At 41.0% G+C, this 23884-nt stretch overlaps 1 protein-coding gene across 2 annotated transcripts in view; it reads left to right on the top strand.

Annotated features, from left to right (window-relative positions):
- Nr3c2 (nuclear receptor subfamily 3 group C member 2) overlaps positions 1-23884 on the top strand; it is a 341763-nt gene that overhangs the window by 157776 nt on the left and 160103 nt on the right. For both annotated transcript variants that reach the window (XM_010632733.2, XM_010632735.3), the window contains exon 3: positions 10876-11015. In XM_010632733.2, the coding sequence (XP_010631035.1) occupies positions 10876-11015 (140 nt within the window). The remainder of the gene's footprint in view (positions 1-10875; positions 11016-23884) is intronic.

Raw genomic sequence — 23884 nt, 5'->3', positions numbered from 1 at the left:
AGAAACTGCGCAGACTTGGAAAAACCAACCTGCAGAGAAAGTACTCAGGGTTTGTTGTGGTTGCTTCCTTCATGCCACGTCAGGAAGCGGGCCTAGTGGAGTTTATTAAAATGATTTTAGCCAGGTGTGGTGGTGCACGCCTATAATCCCAGCACTCGGGAGGCTGAGGTAGGAGGATCGCTGTGAGTCCGAGACCAGCCTGGGCTACATAGTGAGTTCCAGGTCATTCTCAACTACATAGTGAGACCCTGTCTCAAAAAAAAAAAAAAAAAAAAAAAAAAAAAAAAAAAAAAAAAAAAAAGATTTTTACAGTAAGGGTTGTCACTTAAAATGGCCACAGTGAAAAAAATTAATCAGAAGAAAGCAACACATGAGAAGTAATTAAGGGCCCAAACTGTTGGGGCGCGCAGTCATGGAAGAACCTCCTCAGAGAGAGAAAGATGGCATTAACTTCACCCCAGTACTTCACTCGGTTATCCTCGTGGCCTGGGGCCACTATTCTTCTGGCTTCGTAGTAATAAATAATCATTTTATTAAATCAGAAATGCTGTCCTGTCGGACCATGGTTTCATTATTCAAATCAGAGGTCAGAAAGGTGTTAAATGGGCCCGCAATACACCTCTTACTTTGTAAGTGAAAACAGTGCAAAACAGCTTTAATTGAAGGATTTCTTCAGAACATTAAGCTGGCCTTATAGGAGTTACAGTTTTTTCGCAGTTACAGAATTAGCATTTAGAAAATAAGTCTGGTACCTTATAATAAAAACTTACGTTTTTAATTTTTTTCCTCTTAAATGATACCTCACTGGTTATTCAGAAGTTGCAGCTGTAGAGAATGATGCCGTGAATATAGGCATTCTTTGGGACTTGGTGTCGTGTGAAGGTGTTATTTTTAATACTTCGCTCAAGGTTAGATATAAGTACATTTGAAATACACATGGCGTGACGCCGTCTCACTCTGCTAAGTGTCCTTAAGCCTGTCATAGCTTTTAAAATGAGCTTGCCTAAAATCGCTCGCATGGAAATTCCCGAGAGACTAAAGAACGTCGCTTCGTCTTAGGTTTGCAAAGAACAGTATGAGCAACGTAAAGGAGAGGACGCAAGGTGAACGAGAGACTGTGCTTTGGTGTTGAGTCACACTCGGCGGCGTTATCAGAGGAACGGAGTTGGTGATTTGAAGGAAAATGCCGGTGACAGGGACATGATTATGGCTCAAGTACAAGAAAAAGAAATCAGCCTGGAAAAAGCTGTTTGCAGCTTTGAATCATTCATTAAATTTATAGAAAGGAGCCGCACCGTGTGGTTCTCAGGGCCATGATGAAGCATGTTATACATCAGCTTTTCTAAAAATGCAGTAAACAACAACAACAACAACAAAACACCTGTGGAAATTAATGTCTCAATAACCCAGGTTCAAGATCCATAGCTGAGACCAAAGCTGTCACTCCAAAGTGTCTCCTACCATCTGTAATCACCACTGGACCCTCTCAAGTTTTATATATATACACGCATAATACGTATGCAATGTATAAAACATATATCTAATATATATGTATGCAAACACTCAGATTTTCAAAAACTAATTTTAAAATGCTCAAGAAATGACTTTTTAATAATCACCTTAAACATACTTTGTCAGGTACTAATCCACAGATGAGGTGACAAGTGTGTGATACCTTCGAAGAGAGTCCGAAACACTATAAATGTGCCTGGGGATGGCAGTCACACCTGCCAGGGATCGTAGCGACAGACCACGGGTGGCGGCGGCTTCTTTTCGTCACACATTTGGGCATCGCACGAGCCACCACTGAGTGACAGACATATCCATGCTCAATAAGGGTTTCTAGAGATGACTGGATATTAGATCTTTTTAGACACTCCATACATACCCAAGTGTGTCATTCTGCACAGACACCCTCCTTGAATATGGAAAGTCTTTAACAGAAAGGGTGTGGAATGCATTTCACTTGCCTAGAGCTTGTATATGCGTTTTACAGGTGCACGTGCATGCGTGACACTACCGTCACGATTCCCAGCAGTATCAGCAGCTATAACCTCCCAGTGGGCAACGTCAAGTCTGCCCTCCTGGCAGCAATCCTTTGAAACTGTTGAATACACAGTCATTGACGTTTCCCTCTTGGACTCCAAGACTTCTGCAGTTACCCCGTCTCCTCAGTTTTTTTATTTTTCTTGTTTAGATTTGTTCCACAAGTTTCTTCCTGTACTTAATCAGAAATGTTGGCTTTCTGTAGACTTCCCTCTTCCTTACGTCATCTTTTCCTTGGGTAAACTTATTCACTGCTCTGTGAGTAAAACCTGGAGTTCCTGCTCTCTGAGGATGACCTGCCTTTCATATTCGATTCCAGCTTTTCTCTCGTTGAGTGTGTTTTTCATGCTTGCTGTGTCCAGTGGACCAGTGAGCCTTTTTGCTTTCACTGTGTATATCCTACCTACTGAAAATGACAGCCAGTCGCTTTGCATTCTTCAGTATAGTAAAACTTGGTAACTATCTCTCATGCTGTTTGCCACATTTTCATCACCCACTAGGTGCCTGTGTGATGTCTGACACTGCATATATGTGGTGTTAGAGCCCACTTGATTTGGCCCATTTTCCTTGCCCCTCACTGGAGTGAGTCCATTGCGTTCTGGATTGCAGTGTGGTTTGCCATTATCTGGATTTCTTATTTTTCTTGGCCCTGCTCAATTTTACCCTTCCCCACCACTCCATAGAAACACAAAAAGTAAATTGGGGAGGACCAGCTTATCATCACTGTGCTTCAAGTTTTATTTTCCAAGGTATTTATGGTCCTGAGCTTTTTCAGTGTCAGGTGACCTCAGCTGTGACTTGGCTTACATCAGGAAGGATTTAATCTGTGTATTCGTTCTTTAATTCTTGTCTGCAGTGCACTATGAATTGTGTCTGAGGAGGATGAACCTTGGTTGGTGACTACTCACCGAAAGATTAATGACTCGTTTATCATCTAAGATAACACCATAAAGTAAAATATACCCCTAAAAACCTCCCAAATACCCTTCCTAAATAATAGAAGAATTAAAATGGATGCTTCAGGTTAAATATTATGACTCAAATAATAAAGGGAATAGTCAGAAAAGAGTACTTCTTTTAAAGTGTATTTTATGTGTAGCCATAAATAAGGATTTCAGGACCAGTTGTTAAAGGTTGATTTGTGTTTGTGAATGGATTTTTTTAAAATACTGAGTACCCTCCAAAGCCTTCTGTTTCTTAGATTTAGTGTTCTTTACTTAAGTAAAAGAGCATTTGAATCCCAGTGATTATTTATTCTGACGATCGAGTGTAGCTTTCCCAGCCCATGCTCAACAGACACCAAAGGAATTCATACAGAAAATAGTCCATATCCACCCCAGATACTGCTTGTGTGGTTAATTCGCAGTACGACTATTGTAATAGTACTGTTTCAAAAAGTTTTTCTTCTGCTTCTTACCACTGTTACACATGCTTATAGAGATTAAAACCAGTACAGAAAGTTATAATATAGAAAGATAAAATTACCTGTAATTCTGTTACTATTAAGAAGTAAACATTCATTGATAACACTAATTAGTAGCTAGATTTAAATAACACTAAATAAATGTTAGACAGTGTCCTTAAATATATTGAGTAACTTAATTTCATCAATTCTGTGAATCCTTTGTTGATTACAGATGAGGAAACCGTGGTACAGAATGGTGAAATTGGCCAGTATAAATTGCTCTCACTTTTTCCTGTTGGGTGGACTACAATTTAATATGCTTGTCATTATGTCCTGTGCAAAAATAAGGATATACTGCCCCGCATATACTGTTCTGCCATTATCTGCTGCAACTCAGATTGCGCAGGTCGCTGGTGCACTTGTTCCAGTCTCCACACCACGCTAGAGTCAAGTTTATAAATGCCCACCAGATCGTGCTACCCTCCCCTTAAAACACTTCAGCGTTCGCATCGCTCTTGGTAGCCTTTGAACCAGCACACTACCTTCTCACCATAGGCTTTTGAAACCCATGTGGCTCAGCCCCAACTTCTCCTCCGTGCTCGTATTCTGCACTTCCTTCAAATCTCCCTCCTCCTCAACTCCATCTGAACTGTCTTGCCTTCATGTTTTTGTCCCTGAAAGTGTCACATTCGCAGGACCTTTACCTTCGTCCTTCCCTTTTGTTGGTATCTGCCACCTGGCTGGCTGCTTTGTCATTTCATTCTGCCCAAAGATGTCACCTCATTAAGGAGTCTTATTCTTTCTGACTCCCCACCCAGTCTCTGTCATTTTCTTCCTAGTACTGATCACTGTCTGAAGTTACTTACTTTCTTCTGTTTCTGTCTCTACTGCACAAGAAACTTTGTGAGGAAGTGGACCTCCTTGTGAAGCTCCTGGACAATGTTGTCCATAGTAGACTTTCAGTAAATAGCTTCATTCATGATGGATTTATGGACACCAGAATGTTGAGCTCAGTAGGTAGGGATTGCTTGAGGCACGTTAATATGTGCATGTATCTTGTCAGAAATGACATGTACATACGGTCTTCCAAATTCTCAGGGTGCTCTGAGTATCTGAACAAGTGTGTGAATTGATCCAACGTGGAGAAAATAAGCATTAGCTGGTCATGGGCAGTGGTGGTAGAAACTTATATTTGGCTATGTGATAGTCCAGACCTGGGTTGTTTTAATTTATAACGAATGAATTTAAGAATTGAGACAGTGGATTTTTATATGAAGAATTTCTGATCATCAAAAGCGGATCAATCACTGCTTTGTTATGAGATTACCATAAAGACTGGAGAGACAGTCTTACATATGGATAATTTCCAGACCGATATAGTGCATTATAGATTGTTTGTTTTTGTTTTTGGTACCAGGGATTGAACTCAGGTCCTTGTGCTTGCAAGGCAGGCGGCAGAACCACTGAGCTAAATCCCCAGCCCTCATTATAGATTCTTAATGAGCCCATTTGCCAGTAATGTTTTGGATCAGCAAAAGTATGTATTTTTTGTATCTCCTCACTCTCCCTACATAAAACCACTGTTTTTAATGACTGGCTATGTATCTGCTGTCAAATGTCAAGAAAATCAGATGAATTTTTGATTAATCTTTTTTTAGTCCCCCCCCACACACACTTTTTTTTCTTTTGGAGACAGGGTCTCCCTGTGTAGTTCAGACTGTCCTTTAATTCACTATGTAGTCCAGGCTGGCCTCAAACTCATAGCGATCCTCCTGCCTCAGCCTCCCTAGTGCTGAGATTCCAGATGTGCACCACCACACACAGCCTTTTCAGTCTCTTTAGTTGGTCATTAAAACTGTCTTATTTGGGACTGAAAATGATTGCAGTTTTCTTGTGTCTTCCTTGAAAGAGAGACAATGTCTTTATAAACAAATATAATGTTTATTAATTTCTGCTTTGGTATATCTTTACAAGATGTGAAACATCAGGAATGTCCTTTATCAATTAATGATAAATGTTCTTTTTGTGAACAATGCTTCTTTGCTTACCATGATCAGATTTGACCATTTTGAGTAGTTTTTCTAGTTCATCAATATTGAAATGATTTTTGAGAGGTGGAATATCATTTTTGAATACATTTATATATAAATTTTAAAGAAATTGGAACAGATATGACCCAATAGATACAAGAAAAGATTTTAGCTGAAATATAGTGAGCTCATCTGGAAAGAATAATTTTTTATATGTTTTGCTTGATTCATATCAAGCAATGGTTATTTACTATGTATCTTAATATACATACTTTCTGTGAGGTATTGGGGGTCAAACTTGAGGATACTTTACCACTGAGCTACATCCCCAGCCCTTTTCTTTTTAGTTTTTGAGGCAGGCCCTCAGTTGCCCAAGTGGGACTTGAACTTATGACCCTCCTGCTTCAGCCTCCCTAAGTGCTGGGATTACAGGCAAACACCACCACACTTAGCTATAATATACTGTCTTTAATTTGAGTCTGAAACTCAGTTTGAATTGGGCTTTCCTATTTATCTTTTGTAACTATCTGTCTCTTTAAATGCTGTCTTGGAAAGAGTCTTGGAGATTATCATTTCTGCCTCTGTATTTTACTGTGACAATTATGACTCAACAAAGTGGGTTTTGTTTGCTAAGGTTTCACCAGTAATGCATGAGCTAGAACTAGAACCCAGGCCTCCTTTCTTTAGCCTCTTTTGCTGCTTTTGACCTCTGCATGTTTGGCGCTGCAGTGTGGGAAGCTCAGCAAATTGATTGTTCTCGAGGGATGAAGAATGAAAGCACACGGCGTGTGCGTTACATTTGGTAACACACTCAGTGTCTAAGAAACGAGTTCAGGGTCTGTCCCTGTTCCCTCCCTCTCCCTCCTTTCTTCTCTGGTAAGAGACATAAGTGTATTTCTTAAAACTGAATGTTTATAACCCCCCTAGCACATGCCATTGTTCAGTTTCAAAGGTACACGATAAGGCACCAGTACAGAGTTTTCCAAACCTACTCACACTTTGGGTGCTGTCCTTGGTTTTCATAGTGCACATGTTTGTGAGATAGCTGGCTGAGCTTTTGACAGGAATCTGTGTCCCTGGGTTTTTTCCCCTCTGTACAGAGCTCAATGAACTGTATGGGAATTGAACCTGTAACCTTGACCTTATGAGTTTACCTTCTGTAACATTGCCCTCTGTAATTTGTGTTCTACTATGATGAGATTATGGGTGTGATTTCATTGATTCAGTAACAGTACCACCACATGGCTAATGGCAGTGGAAGCAGAGATCCATATGATAAGGCTTTTTGCCCTTGAGGGGTTAGGATATGTGCACAGGTCACTAATGTAAGGTCACAAATGGCATTTGTGGAAGGACAGCATCACAAAATGCCGAGCAATGGAAGAGAAGGGAGAATGGCTCGCCAGGAAGACTTTGGGCCCTTTAAGGATGGATAGGCTTTCCCTGAGGGTGGGAATGGGGAGAGGAAATGCTCAGATGTGTAAATAGTGGTCGACCAGACACTTAAACAGGAATGTTGACACATGCTGGACATAAGGCCAGACATTATGGGGAGACCATGCCAGAGAAGGTTAACTGTAGGGAAAGGCCATCCAGTATGGACAGTTGAAGATCTCAGAGTGAAAGTAATAGTCACCAGTCATTGTTGAATTTGTCAGTCACTAAAGAATGAATTAGAGGGAGGAGAGGCAAGAGATAGGTGAGGACCCTTATGAAGTACCAGGGCTTGAACCAAGATTACCAACCTGGGAAGGTGCAGAGAAGTCATGTGAAATTGCAAAGCTGAAACAAGCAGGACTTGGTGATTGTTTAGCTTGAATAGTTGAAGAAGAATACAGGAGTCTCTACTCCTCTGCCCTCTTGCTTGGCCATGGTTTCGTTTCTTTTCAGGACTGAAAATATTGAGTGGAAAATTCCAAGAATAACAGTAAGGTTTAAATTGCATACTATTCTAAACAGAACAATGACATCTCTATTCTTCCTGGGTTATGCTCAGTCCTTCGTCCAGTGTATCCACACAGTATACAGTACCCCTCATTTGTCAGTAGGCATCTCAGTTTCCAGATCGACCATCCTAGTAACTCAGTGCTTGTGTTCAGGTATCCCTTATTTTACTTAATAATGGCCCCCAAACCTAGAGTAGTGTTGCAAAAGACATAAACCATCAGAGGACAGATGAACACTACAGGAGAAAGCGTAGTATCTAGGAGGTTTGGTGTGAATCCTGATTGCAGGCATCCACTTGGGTATTGGAACACATTCCAACACATATACAGCTGTATAGGGGTTAGTCTGGGTAATTGGCAGATTGTCACACTCTCCAGAATATTGAAATCTGGATAAAAGAAAGTAAATGCCACGTTTAATGTGGTATATTTAAGAAGCTAAGAGAAGGGAGAGTCAAGGAGGTTGTATATAACAGGGGATAACATGAGATTAGAATAGGAGGAGGGGTCATTGATAGAGATTTTGACAGTCATTCACAGGTGAGCCCCTAGAAACTGAGATAGCTCAAGAAATCATTGAGGGAGAGAGTGTAGGAATGACACAAAATGGGGCCAAGGTGGAGCCCCAAAGTTAGTGATCAAGGAGGTGAGAAAGAGCCTGAGAAATAGCAGAGACGTTGTAAACGGTAGAAAACCCAAAGGCACTCGAGGCAAGTTTGCTGTTTTGTCATTGAAAGATCTTAGTGAACACAGGGAGGCAGAATTAGTTTAGTTTGATCTGGAAAGTAAACAGATTAATTGTTGTAATCTAGATTTCATAATGCATCTTTTTAATGTTGATTTTCTTCTTGACGTCTCAGTTTGATTCAGCTACATCCTTGTTACTCTCCAGATGCTTAAAAAGGAATCGCATTGCTTTACAACAGGATTGCAGTGGGACATTAGAAGTGACAGGGTGGGACGGTGGTGACTGTTGGTGATGATTCTAATTCTCTGATCCCTCCTTTGCTCAAGTGTTTACTGGGTGCTAAGGTAGTGCCTGTCAGCTGTGGCTACATACCTGAGGTAGTCAGCTTAACAGAGTAAATGGATAATTTAGCCTCACAGTTGCAGGGCTGTCAGTTCGTGGTCCTTTTGGCTCAGCCTGGAGGAAATCTTTTTGCCTTCTGCTGGCCAGGAAGCAGGGGGAGAGAAAGCAGAGGGGGCCGGGACCTGAGAAAAGAGGAGATTTAGAGGCAGAAGAAGATCATCATAGTTTTTGGTGTAGTGACTTTGCAGCATATACTGGATGTCCAAATAGGGATGACAGGTGTGCAATCATGTATCTATAAGTGTGTGCTTCCGGGGAGGGGCTGGCGATAAACACTGTGAAGTCTTCAGCATTGTAGTGGTTTTACAGCCAAGATACTAGGTGAGATCACCAAGAAACGTAAGTTTGGATAGAAAACGAGCAGGGTTCCAGAAACTGAAGTGGAACAGCCAGAGAGCTTTTGAGCTAAGAAGCTAAGAGCTAAGTATTGGGATAAGGACCAAGGCCCATGAAAATGTGGAATAAAAGCCCTATATATACTTGCCATTGCGAGAAAGCAATTACATTTTAGTGATGATTTTACATTATGTTCTAAATATTTACGAAGTCGCGGCATTTCTCTGAAGTGTACACTGAGTCAGCCCAAGTGTGGGCTGAGTTTTGTCGGCTAATATGCTGGAGAAGTCACTGGTGTGGAAATGGAATGTTTTGAATGCTATAAAGAAGTCAAAGGACACGAATAAAAATAATAAAGAGCACTTTTCTCAGGAGGAGAAACAACTTTGGAGAACATTGTTTCAGTCCTTGATTTAAGCAGTCATTTTCTAGTAAGGCAGTCACAGTACAGTGCTCTGAGCAGCCGAATAGTTTGTCCCTCCAGCTATTTTCGGTGAGAGGGTCGCTTGGACAGTTAGAATCATTTTGCAAATTACGTATGACTTCACTACATTTTTAACTCATCCGAAGAACAGAAGTGGACACCATGCCTTAATGATTTGGGCCCATTGCTGTATTTTCCTGTGGGTCTTTTCCCACGTGGCTGCTGTTTCCCGTGGAGACAGGAGCACTGACCAGAGGTGACCGTCGCACTGGCACGTATAGCTGTACCCATTTGCTGAGGGTCTCCAGTTTGCGTTTTTCAGAGCTGCTGTACATTCTGCTACCCCTCCACCTCCCTCCCGCTTTGTCCGGCTAATCACGCTTAAACTCATTCACCTGTCATCTAGGTGAGTTTCGGGTGGCTGAACCCACAGTGTCACCTCGTATCTCCCTGCCCCACAGCATGACATCTATGTATGCACTAACTCTGGGGCAGAGGCCTGAGTTTTTACATCAATCTCCTCAGTACCTTGCAGATACAGGTAAATATTCACTATGTATATGGGGTCTGTGAATGAATAAGACAGATCCTTTACATGCCCTGGTATACACATCATCTATGCAGGGACTTATTAGAATTGAAAACATTTTGTTTGTAACATGCCCTGAATGAACAAAGTAATGTATAAAATGGGAAGATTTCTCTTAAAGGGAATTTGAAGAAATTGTGGCTTAGTTACTTTTGTCCCCACCAATAATAATAATAATAATAATAATAATAATAATAATAATAATAATAATAATAATATTTCCCAGAATCTTGCAGTTTCTTACCTTGAAAGATGCATGGTTTACCATATATGACTTTTTGTTTTAATATTGATAGTGTCCCTTCTTTCAAATTAGTGAGCAAAATGAAATGCATCAAACACACCTAGGAAAGGTAGTGTGGAAAAACCACAAAAGCTTAGAGGAGGAGGACTGCGGGAATCAAGCCAAGAAATGAATTTTTTATTTAGTGAATTGTTTTAGAAGGGGGATTTTTTAGAATCTGGCATAACTGGGCCAGGGATTTAGCTCAGTGGTTCCGCCACCTGTCTTGCAAGTGCAAGGACCTGAGTTCGATCACTGGTGCTCCCCCCAAAAGAATCTGGCATAATTGAGAGATACAGTCTGACTCTGAGTATTGACAAGGATTGTAATAACTCGTTGATTTACAACCAGAGGGCAGCAAGTACTACCACGATGGTGTGATTGAAGATTTTTCTCATTTTCCTTCCAAGAGTGCTGATATTGGAGATTTTTTTGTTTGTTTTGGATCTTTTTTGGGGGGGGTCTCAAAAATAGGAAAAGGTGAGGAAATGCCTATGCACGATTTTCATTGCTCAGTCCTCAGGAAGTTTCGCTACACCAATCTTGATAGCATTACTCCATCGATAAGGCTTTAATCTTCGTTCTACTGAGTCACCTACTATGTGATCTTGCCATGCCCAGTTCACCTTTAGATCTGTGGTTATTGACTGATTCTCAGCTGCGCCCAACAGGGTGTCAGATGTGCTCTCCCAGTGTGGTTATGTAAATCTCGGTTTCTTTCCCCAGCTCTACTTTACGAAGTGTTTCTACTGGATCCTCAAGACCTTCCAAAATATGCCTGGTGTGTGGCGACGAGGCTTCTGGATGTCACTATGGGGTGGTGACCTGCGGCAGCTGCAAAGTCTTCTTCAAAAGAGCAGTGGAAGGTAATTGTCTGCGTAGGTGTTCCCTCGGCACATGCCTTCTCATGTGCCACCGACTTGCACGGTTAACCTTCCAGCCACATGGGGAAGTTCTTCAAAAATATTCCTGATATAATCTGTCCATAATGAACTGGCATAATGCCTTATCAAAAAGCTACCTGGAGATTTTTCCACTGAGCAATATTTTAGAGGCACAAGTTGAAATTGCAAGCAGAGATCAGCCAGTCCAAAAGACTCCAGGTTGTTTTTGTTCCTTGAGTTTTTCAGTGACTTAGAAAAATAATTGTGTGTCTTTATAAATTTAATTTGCCTGACCCAGAACAGAATTTTTTTATTAGACATCAAGTCTGCCTTTTCTCTGTGCGTGTGTGTGTGTGAACCTTTAATATTGGGAATCCAGTCTGTGATTTAAGGTGTGTTTTTCATACAGAATGATTTCATCTAATAACTGCAGACTCCAGGTGCTCGTTTCTGTCCTGTCTTTGTTTCTATTGAAGCTTCCCAAACAAGCACATGGAGTGAAACACCTGCCCTAGCCTTACCATGTACACTTAGGCTTGCTTTCCCTTCTGTCCAGTCATTCTTCTTAAGTCTAAATGGCTGCTTGTCATTGTCTTTTCCTGTCCTCACTTATGAGCAGCTAATTAATATGAGACCGCAGCCAGATGCATCTCTGTGCGTTGGAAATGATGCACGAACGTGACAGCCTTCTGCTCTTAGTGGAAGCCTTCTTGTGTCTGTGACATTTAGTTTTGCTGAGAAGTGCTCTGTGAAGACCTGAGGTTTATTTCTGAGGGATGTTTGCTGAGAGATGAATCAGCACCTCAGAGACTTAAACCACAGCAAATTGAATGTTTCACTTTTTTTTTTTCCTTTTGCCAAAGACCGCAAGGTAGCTGACTGAGAAATTATTTCTTTGCTATTGCAAGAGATTTTGCATTATTTAATTAATACTACATGGTTACTCATTATTTATGCTATTCATTATTTGATCATCCCCAAACATTGAGTTGTTAGTGGGAATTAGGTAATTAATTCTATCTCAGGATCTGGACTCTTGGTTGCAGGTGACAAAAAAATGTGACGTAACTGGCTTTAACACCAAGGGAAACAGTAGGTAGCATAGGCTTCACTCTGGGCAAGTCTTGCTTTGTGTATGTGTGTGTTCTTTTTTTTTCTTCCTCTTCATCACCACTGGGGATTGAACTCAGGGCTTTCACACTGAGCTACATTCCCCAGCCATCTTTAGTCACCAAGTCACTTAAATTGCCTCACCTAAGTTCAAACTTGTGATCTCCTGCCTCAGCCTCCCAGAGTGCTGGAATTACAGATACGCACCACCACGCCTGTCTAACGCAGTCTCGTTCTCTCCTTTGCTTGGTTTCATTCTCACTTTGTTGTCGTGCAAGTTGGAGTGGTGCTCAACCAGCCACCAAGCCCCATTATTCGTAACAGTTCCGATCAAAGTCCCTGCTGGCACCTCCTCAGAATGAATGTGGCTCCCATGCCCTTTCAGTAACTGTGTGGATGCATGCAGTTCTGGCTGGGCTCGGATAACCAGAACCGGCTAGACCAAGAATGGCAAGAGTTTCCCCTGGGGAAGCATGGGATCCACTACCAGAAAGCTGATTTTTCAGAAAGTGGGAAAAATAAACCTGTACAGTATTGAGTTCATTCTGTCCTTAATTCCCTCCCCTTTTTTCTCTTGCCTTAATTACCTGATTGGCTCAGTAGATGACAAATAGTTGAAATTTACTCCGGGCCTCTTTCTGATGCCACATTGCACTTTCCTGCATCAGAACTCCCCTTCCCAGGCCTTCTGACTTCATCGTGTGAAGTGTGGTGGAAAGAAAACGTGCCGTGGAGTGGGCGGTTTGTAGCCAGAGCCTCCCTGCTGCTCCGCCTTCGGGTCCACTTCCGGCCAGTACCCATTAGGTAGGGAACCTGACTTTCCTTTGCTTCTAAAGAATTTCCCGGAAGTTCTTGCTTAGCTTGCATTGTTTTAAGCAGTTTCTAGTGAAGAACATGAGGAAAACATTGTTTCTATAGCTCAGGTAAAAATAAATGAGGAAAGGCTTAAATATCTATGCATCTTCTCCCTTCTTTGGAAAGCTGATAATCACTGGATGGTGAAAGTTGACAGAGGTTTGTGAAGACATACGTATATAAGCCGGGCATGGTGGCGCACACCTGTAATCCCAGCACTCGGGAGACTGAGGCAGGAGGACCACTGTGAGTTCGATACCAGCCCGGGCTACACAGTGAGTTCCATAGCAGTCTGAACTACATAGATATCCTGTCTCAAAAAAACAAAGCAATATATACATTTTTTTTGAGAATTTGACTGTTAGCATTTATCTGCATGAAAAAAGGGTATAGATTAAAAATAGAAGCTTCACATAAGTAAGGAGCTCTTTTCATATTTGTGTAGTTTGCATTGATTTACTGTTGCATTCTGAAAGAGAATAAATATGGGGGAAATAAGGCTATGTTTGTATCAGCACTTTGCAAATTAACAATATAAACCTTTTCATAATACTTTGTAGAATTTGAAGCACACATTTCACACAATAATGACTGCTGAGTGTTATTTTTTTATCCCCTTTTTCCAGAGGAAGACACTTAGAATCAAAGTCAAACAATCTTCTCTGAATCACAAGGTCACACTTAGACCTAAAATTAAATCTGAGGTCCCCAGACCTACATCACTTGTAAAGTCTAAGAACTTCCAGTCTGGAAGTTTGTTCTTGCCATTTTGCAGAGTCATTGTCAAGTTCATGAAAATTCCACCCTCTGTTTTAGCCTTTCCTACCTAGTGGGACATAAGGAAGGATACATTGTTGGGGACGCTTAGTGTGTGTGCTCATGTGTGTATAATACAGCCTACGTGTGTATGTGTGTTTGTGTATTCGAGTATTGCTAAGTTTGTTTTCTGATTTTCTTGGACATTGGTAAGCACCTCCTGAGATTACAGTAGTGAGAATTCCAGGTTGAGGAGAGGAGGGGAGGAGCTGAGATGGGAGGAGTTCTCTATTACTAAAGACAATTAACAACTCCAGGAGAGATCTGAGGGTGGTCAGAGGAAGCAGGCAGGACCTGAGTGACCAGCATGTTTTATTTCATGAGAATGTCACTCTAAGTGACTTGCATAGTGCTGATGTATGCTAGAAAGTATCCTTTGTGTTCTGTTTAGTGGGATGAATATATGTGCATTAAACATTTAACATAAGGACACTTAAAAACTATATTACTTGCAAATTTAAGGTTATACTTTCATTTTAAAAATTGAATCGCCTATTTACCTTAAAGGTTTTCAGGAGCCTTCTTGCTTACAAAGAAAGAGGAACAAAGCATATGTACTTTTTAAAATTCTAGAGTTCTCCCTTATAGTGGAAACTGATCTAGCTCTAGAATCAAAACACCTAATTTTCATTTCTGGCCTTATTTACTGTGTGTGGGGTTAAGGCAAGGTTATTCAACTTATGTGGGCCTCGGTTTCTTTTGTAAATGGGAAAAAATAGTACTGCCCAGCCTTAACATTGCTATGAGAAAGTGCATGAAAGCGCAAATTCTATAAATTGCAAAGTGGCATCAACATGTGAGACCCTTATTGCTCCCTAAGAACAAGCGCTCATGTCTCCGGGCAGTGTCTGCGCAGGGAGATGATGGGAATGATTATTGCCTCGCTGGCTCTTAATTGTTCAGTCTTCACTTTTCTTCATGAGCTCTTCTTCGCTTTTTCTGTATTATGTTGTCCCCAGAGCTGCCTTTGAGATCGTCTGCAGGACTGATGAGATTTTCTCCTATTGAAATTTCCTTATGAGCCAATGAAGTCCCACCTTTTGGAGTCACACAGTTGAGACAATGTTGAGAGCCACTAACTGGACTTTAGTTCCTCGGTTAGAAATCTTTAGGGCACAACAGGGTCTTGAAAGCACAACAAGTCCAGGGGTATCAGCCATCAAATAAAGGTTTGAAAAAAGGTAGCCATCAAATAAAGATTTGAAAATGCTGAGATTCTACCTCACTCCAGAAAGAATGGCTGCTATTAAGAAATCAAGCAATGCTGGTGGGGTTGTGGGGGAGAGAAAAGAACCCTTCTCCACTGCTGGTGGGAGTGCAGACTGGTGCAACCACTGTGGAAATCAATATGGAGATAAACAGCTAGGACTAGAGGTTCCATTTGACCCAGCTATTCTTCTGCTGGGGATCTTCCCAAAAGAATTAAAAGAATCATACTACAGTGATATATGCACACTCATGTTTATAGCAGCACAGTTTGTAATAGCTAAAACTTGGAAACAGCCCAATTGCGCATCAACTGGAGACTGGATAAAGAAAAATTTTTAGTAAAGCGGAATACTATTCAACCATAAAGAATGGAAAACAGAGACATTTATAGCTAAATGGATAGGCATTGAGGCCATACTCCTAAGTGAAACAGATAGGACACATGTGTAAATACCTAATAGTTTCTCTGATGTGAGAAACTGGAAGTATAAATAAAGATCAAAATGTATAATAGATAATGTGAAATAGGAAGAAAAGGTCCAAAGAGGAAGGGGAAGTAGGAGGGGTAGGGGAAAGAAGGGAAAGGAAAAAATATGAGAAAAAGAAAGAAACAAAGCCTTTCTAAATAGTGAGGGGTTGAAGGGAGGGCAGGGAATGGAGAAAAATAAGAACCAAGATATGCCATGTAAAGGTAAAAAATTCCAATGATGAGTGTTATTATAATGTGTATCTAAAATGTACCACTAAACTTACTGAATAAAAATAAGTAAGTAAAAGTCTAAATATGCATACAGACATGCCTTTGTGGCAGAAGAACAATCAGAGTTAAGTGATGTCCCTCAAACTGATAAATTATCGATGAAAGTGGTCCAAGAATTCACGTAGGCCTTTTGACTTCTAACCTGCAATTCCTAACTCCAGTCACTTTTCATCCCCTCGGTCTCTTTCCAGCTGTAATGTGCTGCTGTTTATCACATCTCTGCATTTTACACGGTGACCCTTGAGCAGAGCTAACAACACTCAGAACACTATTTTATAACCTAATTTCCTTTCTGGATATACAGTGTATGAACAGTGTCTGGAAGACACGGCCACCACAAATCATTGAACAGTTATGAGGCTGGAAAAGAGGAAGAGAGTTCATTATTACGTTAAGTCAGCTGGATTTATATTTTTTATCAGCCAGACCTGTTAGGCTTAAAAATCAGCCAAATTATACATGCCTGCGTCCACACTCAGCCCTTCCCTCCAAGGAGGAGACTTGCAAGTCTGTTTCTTGAAATGAAGTTTCTTTAAAGATATAATTGCAGGTGAATCTTAAGGTTTTTTTCAAATATGTAACATGTTAAGAAAACAAAGGCTCTCACAATTTGTTTATAGCATTTAGGGAAAGACTTTTAAATTTATAGATTGTTTATTCTGTGGGAGAAGTGTTTTTAGGGAAATGTTATGTTTGATTAAGGGTTAATTTGCTTTGTTTCTTTAAAATTAATGAGTCCAGAGCAGAGCATTTCTCAGCGTGTCATTAACCTAAATTATCCCTAAAAGCACTGTGTGTGAGCAAGTTCATGAGCAAGGCTGTAAGTGTGTGTTGGAGAAGTGGGTAGCCAGTTGTAGAGCGCTCCAATTTAGTGCTGATCAAGATGGCACATGTCACAAGTCAAATGTAGTTAGCCCCCTGTAACTGTCAAGATTAAATTAAGGCAGTGATAAAGCAAGGAACTAATTCAGTGTCTGTTTATCGGACATCTTCAGTTAACAATATAATATAGCCCCTGGTGTTCCCAGGCACCAGATGCAGGAGGCGGGTGTGTATCCAAATCCATTGTCACTACTGCTGTACCTGCAAATTCAGAGGCACGAAATGAAGAACTCTTAGGATTTTCTCAGGAGATATTTTTTTAATTGAGTATTTTTTTTCTTCTTTACAAGAAATTAGGACTCAGGTAACATGACTCTTAATTATTTACTCTAAGCTTGAATAAATACCTACTCAGTCGGTTATAGGTACAATTTTTAGGAATTTTCTTGCTTCCATAAGCATTAGCCTTTAGTGTTAATGGCATGTGGTTGTCTAGGTGTTTCATAGCTCTTCAGCTGGTTGCTATAGAAACACAGGGAGCCCTGACATTTAGGCTACCCTGGAAGATCAGGGGAGGCTTCTCCAAGAGTTGACCCTGAACTGAATCTAGAAAGATTAGAATTGGCAGTGCTGAGAGAAGAGGACAGGTGGTCTGCTCGGGCCTCCAGGAACAGTTTCATGTTACCTAGGTGTAACATTTGAGAGATGACGAGACAACTAGGGTAAGTTAGCAGGCTCTCACCTGGTAACTGGGCTCCAGAGAGGAGCCCGAATTCATCCTCGGACGAAACAGAACGCCGGAGTGTCTGCACTGTGACTGTGACGGGAGCTCAGGTTTGCGTAGAAGCCCTGAGTAGAGTGAGATGTGCTTATTTGAATAGGATAAGCAGGGCCAGGGGTGTTGGTGACTGAGAGGAGGAGGAGATGGAGAAAAAAGGTATCTGGAAACATCAGCAGCTCTGGAATGGAGGGAGAAGAGCCCTGACTCCCTAAGGCTGGTGTGCCCCTCATGCCATTTGCTGAGATCAAGAGCACTGGAGCGGAAAGAGGTCTGCAGCACAGGAAGGGAAGTTCATTCGTTTCATTCAGCAAATGCTTGTTTATTCCCTACTGAATTCCAGGCATTGTACAAGGCAATACACTGGGACTGGCTGTCCATGGATCGAGTGAATGCATTGGGCCGTGACCCCTGCTTCGATGGTACTTACAGTCTAATGAGGGGCAGATAAGAGATGAAACACAATACACAAGTTATTTATATAATATATGAAAGGTTGATAGATGATACAGAGCAAAAATTTCTACAATAAAGGAGAGGTCTGGTTTAGGATGAGTTTGAAATATCTGTGTAATGCTGAGATGCGCCTAATAGGAAGTCAAATGTCTGATTCTGGAGCTTAGGGGAAAAGGCAAGGTCGAAAGGAAGGATTTTGGAACCATCACCCATGAAAGGAGAGACATTTGCCCAAGGAATATGAATTTGTAGAGACCGAGGGGGCCAGGGTTAGAAGCCTGAGGGACCTTAGGGCATTGTGTGAATGACACATGTGGGTGAATATTGCATGTCTTTCTCTCCTACTCCACGTTGGACACAGCAGAAACTCACTGCCGTGGCGTCAGATTATCAAGGGCCTTACTGAACTTCTGCTATTACTTGTGCAATTTGCAATCTGAGATTCGTTTTCAAACACATCATTATGCACACACTCATGCAACTTCAAAGACCAGGGAAATGATGCAAATATGGGAAGCTACAAGAAGTAACAATAGAGAGTGGTAGCTAAATGAAGAGTAAATGTCAGGTCTAACATTCCAACACATTCATACCTGTAAAAATGCTATGTAGATAAAACACAGTATGACCCAAAGGTCACTGCTCATAATTCATGGTTTAGGGCATGTCCAGTTTATATTGCAACAACAAGCTACAAAATAGTACTTTATTAGCCATTTTCTTCTCAGTGGCATTTCTAACTTCAAGGAGCAGAAGTTGGTTTTGGCTCACAGTTTCAGAGAATTCAGTCCATGGTATTCTGGCTCCAAGGCAGAAACAGCATTGCAGAACAGCGTGCCAGAGGAACCCTATTCAAAATATGGCAGGCAAGAAACAGAGAGAGAGAAGGGAGGAGCTGGGAAAAAAGTTTCCCCTCCAGGTCATGTCCTCAGCTGCCCATCTCCCCAGGGCCCCCTCTTCCAGCCAGGCCTCGGTGCCCAAAGTGAAACATTGGGAGATATTGTGATCTAAAGCATAGCAAGTGCTATCAAATACTAATAATGTGGCACTTATTTACGGCAGGCTTACTTAGTGTAAGAGATGACGTGCTAAATCCTTACCATTTAATTCTCAAAACAAGCCAGGAACTACTATTATTCATACAGATTAGAAAGCTGCAGCTCAGACAGTCTAAGAAGTATCAGGGGTCAGGCCTTGACTCTGACAAATACTCAATTGTATGCATTTGTAGGGAACAGTGTGATGCCCCAATATATGTATGTGACACATAATTATGACATCAGGGTAATTCGTATTTCCATCTTTTTCACTCATTATCATTTCTTTGAGTTGAGAAATCTTGAGGCTTATGGGGCCAATAATTTGGCCTCTTTTTTCTTTGTTTATAGAATAGGTAATACACTGTTGTAATTATTAAATGCAAAAATAAATAAAATAAAACCTGTGAAACAAAAAGCAAGAAGATGAGGAGATAAGAGAGAGCAAGAAACAGCAAAATAGTGCCAGGGATTGGGAAGAGCCAGAAGAGCCGTGGCCCCACAGCCTTTTCAGAGACAGCCTCACTTGGCTTCTAACTTTCTAGCAATCAACCCCAAGCCCAAGACAGTAATGTCACCTGGCTTACAAAGTTCTTTGCAAAACTCTTTGGAAAATTGCCTGTTTACAATAAAAATGTCATAAGGTACTTTGGTTTTAATGCACTTGCCCCTTCCTTCCAAATGACAACCCGAGATTTTAAAAAGTAGCTGTCCCATTGCTACTAATGAAATCATTTGATTTGTGTTTAAGGGGCAGTGCTGCAAACAATACCTTGTTCTGCTCCTGTAATAATAATTACCATGTATTGAGCACTTATCTGGGGCCAGGCATTGTGCAAATATTTCCTCATGTATTCCTCTTAGCACAAGAAGAGCTCTGTGTGTGTGTGTGTGTGTGTGTGTGTGTGTAAAACTCAGGGCCTCTCACATACTAGGCAAGTGCTGTACCCCTGAGCTATATCCCCGTCCTTGTAACAACCTCCTGAATCAGTGTTTTGTGCATTTAGAAAGGAATCACCTTTGAATTTGAACTCTCTAACCAATTGTTAGGACAGAGAAAACCTTGACTTTTAAATAAGGCTTATTGGACTGATCTTTGAACTCTTAAAAGTAAATTATTGTGTTCATTACGCCAAGACCTTTATTCTGTGTTCTCATTTTAATCCTTACAATAATCCTGTGGAGGAGCTAAATTATTGTCCATCCTCATGTTAGCGATGTGTTCACTGAGGCATAGAAGAGGCAAATAACTTGTTCACTGTCACCCAGTTGGAAGGAGGGAGAAAAGTTGGGAATTGAACCCAGCTCTCCCCAGTACTTGGACTCTGGGTTCTTAACATACAAGCAGTCCTGCTTCTCAGAGTTATGTTGGAATACAACTGTTTTTATCCATCAAAAAATAGAGCAACAGCCCTGGCTTTAGAATGCTTAGGAAGAACACATTATAATTTAATAGTTATCTTGCTATACTCTAAATAATTAACTAGTAGCCATTCCGAGATGAAACTCTAATTTGAATTTCTGTTATCCTAATGGGAAAGAAATGGGGCAGTCTCCGTTTTTTCTTGAGGGATGAACTTCATCTTTAAAAAAAGTAAATCCCCATTACCATCCTGGAGTACCTCTTTAATATCTTGTTGTTAATCTAAAGCTTTAAAATTCTTACTTTCCTGTGTTTCGTTTCCTATGTGTGATACAAATTAGATGTATCAGGCTCAGAGAACCCCTAGCAGCATGGCCTTCCCCATGAAGAACTGAAAGCTACTGACTCTTGAGCTCTTTGATGTCTGCTTCATGCCTCCTGGCTTAGAACTGACCCCAAGAGTCAATGGCATGGATTCCTCTCTCCGCTCTTGCTTTTATGCTGTTTCTAGGGTCATGCAGCTCACATGATTTGATATCCTTGGGAATGATTGGATACAGAAAATGAAAATTGCTAAATTGACTGCAGTCAAATGCTAAAATAGAGCCCTGGGAGCATAAGAAGGATGGCTGGGCATTCAGGTTTACCTGGAGGAAGATGGTGGTGGATGGAAAGCTGCAGACTCAAATCTGAGGACATCAAGTGACCAGATAATCCCCAGAAAGTCTAAGCTGACAAGAGCAAGTCTGTGCCCAGGAGACAGAGATGCAGACTGAGCAGAGATCGTGGGGCCCAGGCCCTAAGACTGGAATGAGAATTATTTAGCCTCTCTCTTGAATGCAGCAAATCTTTTTATAAAGTTCTTTATGGTGGAATAGCAACACAGTGGCTTTGGCAGTTTTGTCTGTTTGTGCTGTGCAGGGTCCCCTGGAGGGTATGGCCTAGAGAAAGAGAAGCCAACTGGGATGAAATTGTGGATGTTGGAAAGAAAAAAAGGTCTGGCCACAAAAGGAGTTAGTCTCATTGAAGGGGGAGGCCAGACTATAGAGGTGAGAAGGAAGAGCTGGCAGGACTCCGCAGTGGATTAGTTCCGGGTCACGGTGGCCATCTTCGATAGAGACAGGAAGGAAACGTCGTGAGCAATATGCAGAGGAGTGGAGTTTAAAACCGTCAGGGCTGTAGAGATTATTTCTCCACAGGAGTGAAGTAGTCTGGGTAAATGGGAATGGAAAAGCAGAGAGACAAAATTCTGAAAAAGTTCCCTCTTTTGCTGGCAACGTTTCCTTGGGAGTTTTAAAATAAACCACAGTGTGGTATTAGGCAGTTTGGCAGTAGCTTGGCTTGGAGAGCCAGATGGCTGTGTGGTGCCGTGCATGGAGAGTTATGTGATGAATCCGAAAGCTGGCAGAGGTGTGGGGCACCCAGCTCCAGGGGGACAGTCCTGTTCAAGACGGGGACCATGGACGGAATTGTGTGGCTGTTGTTTCTGATGGCACAGGTACCCCATGGTGATGTTTGCAGCCTGTGACCCAAAGGGAAACCATAACGTGAAGCTGTTTGTGATTGGGAAGGCTGAAGAGTTCTGTGGGAAACAAGAAAAACGCCAGTCTTTCAAGACTCCTTAATGCTTCACATCATCTTTTGTACTTAAAGACGTACATCGTGTGTGATGCTTGCTTTTCTTTTAACTGTACTTCTTCCTATCTCCGTTCGCTGTGTGTCCTTAGGTAGGAAAGAGGTAGAGGCAGAATGGTTATTTTAGAGATAAGCAGCACGTGTAAAACACACACACATTTTCCCAAGCTCTTTGCCTCACCTGGTTCCCTCAGTGACTGCTTCCTGAGGCTAAAGTAGGGAAAGAAAGCCTTTCATTTCAGGAGAAACAAAAGTCTGCAGAACCACCTGTGGTTATCTTAAAACCCTCTGTCTGTATCTCTGCCTTCTCATCCCCGCCCCTCCCCACCCCAGTCTACCTGCCCTGGTTTTTCCAGTACCCCAGCTCAGTGATGGTGAACCTTTCAGAGCTTTCCATGACCTAAACAGCCCTCTGTGGCGCTCATGCCATGAGTCCACCACCACAGCCAGAGGCTAAATCCACATGAGAAGAGCTTGATGCCAAAAGTGAAGCTCACGATTGTCACGGAGCAGTAGAGTCATTCCCACTTTGCCCTCAGGTTGGCCTCATTTGAAACACCTTTTTTTTAATGCTCTTGGGATGTGACATTATGTGAACAGGAGCATCGTTTTCCTGTTTGTACTGTGTTGCTAATAAACCCTAACCCTCTTACTTCGCATCATAAGGAATTGTCCCTAAGCAGGAGTAGGAAATGTATTTTCTTCTTTCAGATATAAGACCTTTAGTCTTATGCCTCTAACAAGTCTTTCACATTTTTATGGATTCTTTAGTTCCATTAAATCTTTACATTTGAAGTGTAATACATCTTCATTAAAGTGTTTTATTTACTGTTCTGCCATTCAAAACAGGAAGTGATGCAAACAGATGAAAGAATACAAGTCTAAAAAGGCATCATCCCATATCAACAAGAATTGATATCTCTCCAGGATCAATCACTTAGAGCAAATTATCTGGGGAGTAGATGGTGTGAGGTTTTTAGACATTTTTAACATATTTTAATTATGTGCTACATTGTAGATAATGTGCAGACTTTATTATTTTGGTCCATTTGTTCACCTGAATGAAAACTATTGAATTTGAAGAAAAGAAAGGGAGAGCAAATTCTTCCTTTCGCCTCCTGATCCTTTTGTGCATTTTACTTTTTTCCTCGAAAGTCAGGAAGCAAAACGCAAAACTTCAATTTAGAGATTCACGCCACCCTCACAGAGGCCACTTACTACCAGCACTATTTGATTTCCCACCAATGTGAATCTTTGGTGTGCTGCAGGACACTGCATAACTGTTGTCAGCACAGGTTTCAGTATTGTTTTTACAGAGAATTTGCACAAAGACATTACCCACTCTTGAGAGAGAGAGCAAATAACTGATTGTTTACTCTTCTAGAAACAAAATAAATTTTAAAATTATCTTCCCCATCCACTTCAGTGCTAGATAAAAATAAGCATGCATATGTTTAAACCGTATTAGAAACAATAAAGGATTGCTTATCAACCTCCCAAACATTTTCTTCCCCTCCAGAATTTAATCATTCATTATACATTGGTTCTCAATAAAATATGGGATGTTTTACCTGCATCTATTTCACGTACATGTTAAATATTTGGATAGAAGGAAAAAATGCAAAAATTTTAGAAAACCCAACAGTTTTAATGCTTTTTCTAGATCTTAAATAATTTTGAAGATCATAACTACTTCTGATTTCCTTTTTTATCTTTAATTGGCTGTATCAAGATTTCTAAAACACATTGCATTCTCCTAACCTCCCACTCTTGTTGAAGAACTTAATTGGAAACCCAGAGCAGAATTAGTCTAGGTTGATTTTTTTTTTTTTTTCCAATCCGACCTACACTTCAGTTTCTCAGTAACCAGGCTCTGTAATTTGCTATTGATAGACAACTGCTGATTGTTTTGTTTTGCGTCTTACGATCCAGTATGAACTGACATCACATGAAAAATAAATAAATTCGAGGAGAATTAATAACCATTAAATAGAACCCTTAAATAAAAAT

The sequence above is a fragment of the Fukomys damarensis genome, unplaced genomic scaffold (assembly GCF_012274545.1).
Source record: "Fukomys damarensis isolate Sample0158 unplaced genomic scaffold, DMR_v1.0_HiC HiC_scaffold_38, whole genome shotgun sequence".
NCBI lineage: Eukaryota > Metazoa > Chordata > Mammalia > Rodentia > Bathyergidae > Fukomys > Fukomys damarensis.
This window is presented reverse-complemented; position numbering and strand designations above follow the sequence as displayed.